Below are 9,462 nucleotides of genomic sequence, written 5' to 3'. Positions count from 1 at the left end.
ATATATATATATATATATATATATATATGTATATATATATATATATATATATATATATATATATATATATATATATATATATATATATATATATATATATATATATATATATATATATAATAATTATATCCATAAAATAAATTATGAAGACAGTCATATTAATATATAAAACTTGCAGTTTGTGTACATAGTTGATATTTAAATTGGTTATTTTCACAGGTTTCGGGTGGAGGGTACACAATAGGTTTTTCCTATAGCATTTCTCATTTTTCACCATCACATCAAGTTAACAGGTGATGCGGTTATCGGTTATCGGACAAAATAAAAACGTCAATAACTTATTTATAAATAAAAAAACAAGCTACTATAATATTTTTTTTAAATAAAGCATTTATCTTTTAATAAAAGTATATTATTTTTTATATGAAAAAACACGACGATCTGCAATTGATCTCAATTTTGCTCTGACGCCTTTCATATGCGACTGTAAAAAGTTTAAATCAGTTTCTTGTAGTTTTAGTTTAATGCGATCAATCAAAACTTGCACTGTTGAAGCTTGCCAATCTCCCTCGTAAACCTTCTGTGCCAAATGTCCCCAAAAATTTTCAATTGGTTGTGCATGAGGCACATTTGGGGGATTGGATTCTTTATCAACGTAATAGACATATTGGTCCATCCAATTTAGAGAATCTTTAGAATAATGAGAACTTGCTAAATCTGGCCAAAATAAATAGTTAAAGTCTCCATAATACTTGTGAATAAATGGAAGAAGTCGTTTTTCTAAACATTCATTAATATAGATTGATGAATTGATTGCTACAGCCTTGGAAGTGCGAAACAATGGCTCGGACATACCACGGTCAGATATGGCTATCCACATTAATATTTTCGGATATTTCTCTTTTCCTATAAAACGAACACTTTCTGGGCATGTCTTTTTGTTGTTTGTGTAGTATCCAGAATTTCCAGGCATGTTGTCCCCTGCAAAACAAAAGTATTTTTCGTCATCGATGACTAGAAGCAATTTTGTGTTATAAAGTTGGTTAACTAGTTTCCTGCTTCTTTTCTTTGCCTTTATTTGTTGTTCTTTAATGTATTTTGGAGTCTTTTCACGTGTTCTATATTTAATATTTATTTATTTTAACTGATGACCAATTGTCGATTGATTTACACCGAATTTAATAAGTATTTTTCTCTGACTGACCCTTTTTCGATTGTTGACAAGTTTCGTTAATTCGGCTTTCTTTTCTCTAGTCCGGGATGACCAGGGTGCTTTCTATCAGAAAACGATTGAACAGTTTCAAGTCTTTTTAGGTTATCATATATTGTACTTCGAGCAAATCCTTACTTTTCAAAATGATTTACGACTTTTTTTTTAAATATTAGGTTTATTTACAAAAAACATTTTTAGTCGCTTTCGAAAAGATTCTCGTTCAGCTGCATTTAACCTCATTTTACCACAAAAACTGATTATTATGCTCAAATAATAATCAGTTTTTGTGATAAAATTAAAGATAAACCACAAAAACTAATTATTATGCTCAAATAATGAAATTAGGATTTGTCCGATAACTTCTGCATCACCTGTTATAAAGATATTTAGGTTCAAATCTTTAGATTTTGGGGTAAAATTCCTAATATTGTCCACAAAAAAAAAATATTCAAAAGTATTTCAACCAGAGTTTCAAGAGAAGGGTATGCTTTTAAATATTTTAGAAAACAATAAAATTTTTAATTTAAAAAAATAATGTGGAAAAAATGCTAAATACTCTAAAAACAATTTTTATAACTCTAAAAAATATAAAATATTTCTCAGCAATCATATGAAAATTAGTTTTTTTATTACAAACAAGTATTGTTTTTAAAACTTCTGTGAAAGTATGCTTCTTTTGAGATCCAGGTTGACATACTTTTAAATGCTTTTTTTTACCATATTAGGGATTTCACCCCAAATGCTAAAGAACCCAATAATTTCTAAAAATTTTTAAGTTCACAAATATCAATTCTAAACAATTATTAAATATTAGATTCATAAATAATTAATCATCCTATTTATCTTCATCAAAAGACTTTAGCAAATTTTATGTCATTTTAGTGTCATGGAAGACAACAAAAAAGCCTCTAGGTCTCTATTAACATAGCTTTTAGCTTTTGGCTTTCTGCTAAAGCTTTTAGCTTTAGCAGAACAGAACCTATGTTATACAAAACGTAAGTAATTAATAAACAAAACACAGTTCCAAGCCCAACAAAAACAAATACTGCAATTAATTTTAGTCATAAGGCTAAAATCAAGTTTATTAGCTGGTTTTTTCAGGTCCTTAACTTATCATTAAAAAAACACACTTAAGTAAATAACATCTGTTTAAATTCAAGCTTATCTTAATTAAATATAAAAAATTATATACTCTTCAACAATTTGAAAAAAATGCATGTTTTATAAACAAATATAAGTTACTCTATCAAAAAGTGATTTGTTTATTAAAATCCCTCATAAAAATTAAAGCAAATTTAAATGTAAATATAAAAGTTTTTCAAAGTAAAATGTTTTGTGGATCACAAAATTTTAAAGTCTAGAAAAAAAAATTAACTTTCTTGTTGAAGGGATTTTAAAAGCGCTTCTCATGTGATAAATTTATATTGTAAACAAATTTGATAAAAAGTTATATGTTTATATTTTATTAACAAAAACTCTTAAAAAAGATTCTGCAATCCTTTTTACAATAACAAATATGCTACCAAGTCCTGTGTTAATGAAAGTATCTTATTGAAAAGTTAATATCTTAATCATTTGTGAAAAAAGTTTTATTAAAATTAAGTTGTTTCTCAATTCTAGCATGAAAGTTAATGCAAGAACTAAATCAATTGTTTCTTAACTTTTGCATATAAGTTTATGAAATCAAAAGTCAATTATTCAAAAAATTTAGCTGTTTCTTAACTTTTTTAATAAAGAATGAATTGAATTATCATAAACAACATTAAAACCTTATCTAATACAAATACACACAAAGACAAACACACATATATAAATAAATATATTGCACTAACAAAATAATTTGTTAAAAATAAGTTAAAAATGTCTATATTATTTATAACTTATTGAACACTAGTGTATTTATCTAAAATGACTTACTAAAACTAGAAAACCAAGATTCATTCAAAGGATTCAGATTAACAAGAAACTTTATTAAACTGTTTGGGCTTTTATTAGCTAATCCACAAATCATTGATAAGCAACTCTTCAGCCTCTCATTGGCCATAATCTCTTTACTACTTAAACAATTGTATGCATACACAGATGCACAAAACTCCATTAATGTCAAATGTGCAAATTGATAATAACAACCTAGATCTGTTTCAATCTTTTCTATAAATCCAAAAAAATTACCTTTATTTTTATCAAAGACACTATGAAAAGCTTGAATTTCTTGTTTGGAAAAAATTATTTTGTTTTTAACTAACAGATTATATGCAATTTTGCAAATATTCAAAATATATTTTTTATTGGAACTATCTTCCATTATCTCATAAACCAATTTATTGTTTTTAATAATGTGTTCTCGTAAAAAATATAAAAAAATATTTGCATACAAATCTGTCATTGTTAAGAACGAATTTGAATCTATTTTTTTTGAATCACTTATAATTTTACACATCGAAGACAAATAAAATGGAACAGATGCCATGGCTTTTGCAATTGGAGACTCATTTATAGTTGTTTTTACAACTTCTTTTTTTTCTTCTATAACATGATTTTCTAAATAATTATTTATTCCACTTTTATTAAACCCCATTATTTGAATGGTTAAATTATCACTATGTTTTGTAGGTAGACTTTGGTACTGATCTATTGCATAAACTCTACCAGAAATTACATGTTTGTATTTTTGAACTTCTTTTAAAGCATTAACAATAGGATAGTTACAAGTTAAACTTGAATTTAATAACTCATTCATATATTTAAATTCATCTAATCCATCAATTATAAACAATGCAGTATGATTACTAATGTTAATGTCATTAACAATATCTTTGTAGAAAACATTTAGCAATTCATTAATATTAGAAACATTTTGATGTTGATTAAGCCTCCTACATTCCAAATAAAACACAAGTTCAACATTTTTCCAAATTAAACCATTTGACCAATCAAGCAAACATTTTCTAAGCAACCATGTTTTCCCAATACCAGCTATTCCAGATATTAATATTTCTGATTTTTCATTGGTAAATATTTCACTGTATGGAATTGGTGTGTAATGCATTTGCTTTTCAAGAAAATCTTTTCGTTCAACACTAAACACAGCATCCACTTGAGCAATCGCTGCATCAACAATACATAGATCAACAAATTTTTGTATCAGATCAACATTTGCAGATGCTTTTAATAATGGTTGAAGTTCACCAATTTTCCCATAATATTTAAGATAATATTTTTTTAGTTCAGCCGACATCCTCAACAAATCTAAATAAAACAAAACAATTTCAAGTTATGTCATCATCATGATTTTGCTAATGTTCATGATCATGACAATGATGATCATTATTACCATAATTTTATATAAACGAAAAATATTTTTTTGATAAATATAATAAATCTAAATAGTTACTTGTGAAATGACTTTAATTGATAAAACTATTTTTAACAAACTTTTTTAAGAGTTAATGTTAATATAAATTTAAAAAACATATAATATATTTGAAAAACCTTTTTATTTCTTATAATGTCTATGTTTAAACTTTTTTATTTGTTGTTATGTTATTATTTATTATTTTATCTGACAAAATTTTTGCTTAGGCTTCAAATTTTTACTTCTAACTTTTTTTTACTAAAATTTATTGAAGTTATGACTTCTGAAAAACTTTAAATATGAAATCTATTTAAAGTATCACTTTTAAAAAACTTCTTAACAATGGCTCTTACACAACTTTTTCTTTGCACAGTCTGTAAGTGATTGTAAGTTTCATATTTTAAAGTTAAGGTAATGTGAGAGGTACATAACCCGAAATAAAAAAAAGTAAATAAATAAAAAATTTTCTCCTAAATTGTAATGGTCTCCTAGTCCTTGGAGAGGTGACATAATAATTTGATAGACATAACAACATTAAAAAAATATGTAAAAAACATATAAACAAATAAAAAAGGCTTAAGTTAAACAAATCTAACGTTTTATTTACAATGATTATTTTTATTTCCTTAAAGAAATAAAAAGTAATTACTTAAAGTACTTTAATACTTTTCAAGATGTTATTAAAATAAAAGAACATGGAAGATGTAATTAAGAAACATAAGATGTAATTTAGAAGATTAAAGTTGAAATTGAGAAATGTGAGATGTAATTTAGAACAATAATTTAAAAATTTAGAAAAATAAATAAAATACTTTACTTATTATAAATTATCTTTTCATTTTTTTTAACATTAAAGTACTTATCATAATTAAAGTACTACACCTTGAAAAAAATACATCTTGAAAAGGTGTATTATTAGTATTTTTAAATTATTTGAAAAGGTGTATTATTAAATTTTAAATTATTTGAAAAGGTGTATTATTAGTATTAGTAATTTCAATGCAAATAAAGTTCTAAAATTTCTTACCAAAAAAGTTCTTGTAATTAATATGAATTTAATTAATTTTTATGAAATTGATTTTTGTTGGTAGTTATGAGAATTGAAGATACTTTATACCAAAATTATATTTCGAGTTAATATTTGACAAACATTTTTATTTGTTATCATTTCTTACTTAAGCATAAAGTCGTTAGTTCAAAAATTTTTTAAATATAAGTGATTATTAGTTAAAAAAACACTTTTTTTACTGAAATTAAAATTTCTTGGAAATTTCTCAAAAAAATTTAATAACTTAAGCTAATTGTTAGCAAAATTAAAAAAAAAAGATAAAACAACTTTAAAAATTTTAACATGAAACTATCAAAATCTATCATAAGATTCATAGGAGAAAATCATAAGGTTCATAGAAGGTAATCATAAAATTAATAGGAGGTTATCATAATGTTAATAGGAGTTTATCAAAAGGTTCATAGAAGGTTATCATAAGATTAATAGGTTACTATAAGGTTCATAGGAGGTTATCATAAGATTCATAGGAGGTTATCATAAGATTCATAGGAGGTTATCATAAGGTTTATCATAAGATTAATAGGAGGTTACCATAAGGTTTATAGGAGGTTATAATAAGATTCTAGGAGGTCATCATAATGTCTAAAGGAGGTTATCATAAGGTTCATAGCTAATTTTTAGTAAAACAAAAAAAAAAAAAGATAAATAACAACTTTAAAAACTTTATTAAGGTTCATAAGGAGGTTATCATAAAGTTAATAAGGAGGTTATCATAAGGTTCTTAGGAGGTTATTATAAGGTTCTTAGGAGGTTATAATAAGGTATCAAAGGTATCATAAGATTAACCTGACATCAAAAACATCAAAACACAATCAAAGGCCTCAATATTTTCTCAAAAATGTGTTGAGAAAGAAATTGAAAAAAAGATAAAAAAAAAAATGAAAAAAATAAAAATAAAAAGAAGGCTGAAAACTTCGATGAAATTATAAACTTGATAAAAGAGCAACTTCTCTGTTCAACTATAGGCCTATTGTACAATTTCTCAACTTAGAGATTACTACGCTAAGATTTTTAATGAAAAAGGATTATAAGCTATTTCGCCATTGTATGAATTTTTATAAAATACAAAAATTCTCTTAAAAAGTTGTATGAATCAAGTGATGTCGAACTATGCATGAAAAAAAGATTTTGTAAGCATTGTAAAGAAGATTAATAAACAAACAAATAAACAACACTTTTTTAATGTAATATATAGAAACTATATATGAGGAGCCCATTTTCTCAAAATTAGTTTACTCGGAATTGCAAAACGCGCTAAGTCCGAGTAAATTGATTTGGAGAAAACAACAAAAAAATAAGCTACTTTTAGTTGCAAATCAACAGAAATTGATTTTTCTTTGTCCATTTTTAAGACCAAAAATTTTTAATTGATCCCATATTTAAATAGATGATAAATTTAAGTATATAAAACGTGGAAATAGAATTAACACAAAATTTTTATTTTTGTGACTTAGCACGTTTTGCAGATAAGCTCCTCATATAGTTACATATAGTTTCTATGAATTATACAAAATTAGTTGCGAAAAACTGGCCAGATTTTTTTGACGTTTTGAGAATATTTAAAAAACAAAAACAAACAAAAATACCGCAAAAAAGATTAATTGGACCGATGAGAGACAGTTACAAAAAAAATAAAAATAAAACTTGGAAAAGAAAATAATTTTTAACGTGAAAAAACTTAAAGCAAAAAAAATTACGTTTAGAACCAATATTTTCGAAAGATCACTCTATATAATTCATAATAATTATTGGAGACTTTGCAGAAAATTATGCTTATGCAGTCCGAGGTAAAATACATAGTGAAAAACACTCAACAAATTAGAAACAAAATATATTTCAAAATGATGCTTTCAGTTTAGGAAGTGTAGTAGCAGTAGTATAAATTCCCTCAGAATTACAAAAAATAAGGTTGGCAATAATTTGCTGTCCTTAATCTGTGTGAGGTCGGCATCAAGTTGGCAGAAAAAATGTAAAACATAGGTTTGACCATAAATCATAGAAACAAGGTCGGCCATTTTTTGCTGACTTAAACACTACTAGGTTAGCAGATTGGTCGGCATTGCCGAATACCGACTCTAATTCCGAGGGTTGAGTCTATGATGATAAGTGGTGGATCAACATCATAACTGAAATCAATCTAGAAAATGTTGATTTTGAAGTTAAGCTTCTCCAAAAGTTTCCATCGACATATTTTAACTATCCCAGAAGTTCCATTAACATATATTAGCTGGCCTCAAATAAAAGACAAATGTTTTATTTTTGACATATTAAAAAAACTATATTTTCTAGAGCTTGCTTTAGTTCTAGTAAAAACAAAATGTTTGAAAAAGTAGAAATGGAAGAAATACAAGATAAATTGAAAAACATAAAGTGAACTATTAAACATGCAGTCATGTTATAAACAATCACGTATATTAAACTATTAACTTTTTAAATTATTGTTAATTAAAAAATAATAAAAATAAAAACTTAAAATTATAACTTATTGTAAAAGAAGAAGCAAGTAATTCTTTGTAAAAAAAATATTGACAAATAAAATAAAAACTTAACTAAAACTAAAATAAAAAAACTAAAACCAGGCTTGGTCAGAAAGCGAGAGCGATCGCTCTCGAATACTGACCACGGAAATAATATTTAGTTGCAAAAAACTGGCCAGATTATTTAGTCGTTTTTGAAAACATTTAAAAAAAAAAAAAAAAAAAGCGCTAAAGATTATTGGATTGATGAGAAACAATTACAAAAAAAAACTAAAAAAAGAAAATAACTTTTAGCGCGAAAAAACTTAAAGCAAAATAACTTACATTTAGAACAAATATTTTCGAAACATCGCTCTTTTATAATTTTATTTATAAAATTAAGCAACATTTTTTATATAAAGTAACATCTTATGATTCCTTAATAAGGAAACAAATTTTCTTTTATTTATCAAAGAGTATAATTTAATTTTTATTTATATACTTATGTCTTGTTTCCAATCCTGGATGACAAAAAGTTAGGGTTAGAGGGTGTTAAAACCCCATTACCCGCAATGTTAGGGGCCCCAAAATAGTCAAGAAGACCTTTTTTATTAGTCATTTTTATGCTGTGGCACATAAAAAAGACCTCAAAAATAAAAATAGCCTAGGGCCCCAAAATGTCTGACAACATTTTAATAAAACTAATGCTAGTTTTGGTTTTATTCAAGCTAAAATATTTTATAAATAAGATTTTTAGTTTTTTTAATAACTATTTTATGGTTCGCGTAGTTTGAAAAGTTTACATATTTGAAACAATTCTTCTTAGTATAATAAACAAATGAAATAAATAAATCATTGAGTTACTATAGAAATTAAATTAAGTAGATAAAAATTAACTAAAAAGGTTAAAAGTATTTTATAAAGAGGAAGCGGAACTGCTTCACAATACCGCTGATGTTTAGTGAGTGGGCTTTTTAATTTTAATTAGTATTTAAAACAGAAAAAAGTAACTTTAAGTTTAATTATAACGAGTTTGTAAGAATGGCAACTGAAGCAAAATTAGTTAGAGTAAGTAAACCAATATCAAAGAACTTAAAAACTCTTCTTTCTTGGGGGAAAGAATCAGTTATCGGGTACACGGAAGTGAATGGATTAGTTATTAAAATATGGTGTAAGATTTGTGCTAGGCACAAAACAGCTATATTAAAAGATACTTTAGTTAAAGGAGCGTTGAATTATTCGTTTATTGAGGGAGCTTGTTTGGTGACAAAACATTAGGTAAAATTTAAATGATTTACTTTTTAATTTGTTAGTCCAGGAAATAATTTTAGCATAATTTTTACTTATATATAGTTATTTTACTATGTTT

At 25.2% G+C, this 9,462-nt stretch overlaps 2 protein-coding genes across 2 annotated transcripts; both read right to left on the bottom strand.

The window, feature by feature from the left end:
- Positions 1-412: 412 nt before the first annotated feature.
- On the bottom strand, positions 413-973 carry LOC136074037 (uncharacterized). Its single transcript, XM_065786336.1, has one exon. The coding sequence runs from the start codon at positions 971-973 to the stop codon at positions 413-415; it is 561 nt and encodes a 186-aa protein (XP_065642408.1).
- Positions 974-3,116: 2,143 nt separating this feature from the next.
- LOC100207997 (NACHT, LRR and PYD domains-containing protein 12) lies at positions 3,117-4,451 on the bottom strand. Its single transcript, XM_065786335.1, has one exon. The coding sequence runs from the start codon at positions 4,449-4,451 to the stop codon at positions 3,117-3,119; it is 1,335 nt and encodes a 444-aa protein (XP_065642407.1).
- Positions 4,452-9,462: the final 5,011 nt, after the last annotated feature.

Source organism: Hydra vulgaris, chromosome 01 (assembly GCF_038396675.1).
Source record: "Hydra vulgaris chromosome 01, alternate assembly HydraT2T_AEP".
NCBI lineage: Eukaryota > Metazoa > Cnidaria > Hydrozoa > Anthoathecata > Hydridae > Hydra > Hydra vulgaris.
Note: the sequence above shows the minus strand (reverse complement) of the source record. Positions and strands in the feature narration are given on the sequence as shown.

Excerpts from the sequence above, each read along its gene's own strand:
- LOC136074037 (XM_065786336.1), bottom strand. The coding sequence starts at position 973 with ATGCCTGGAAATTCTGGATACTACACAAACAACAAAAAGACATGCCCA.
- LOC100207997 (XM_065786335.1), bottom strand. The coding sequence starts at position 4,451 with ATGTCGGCTGAACTAAAAAAATATTATCTTAAATATTATGGGAAAATT.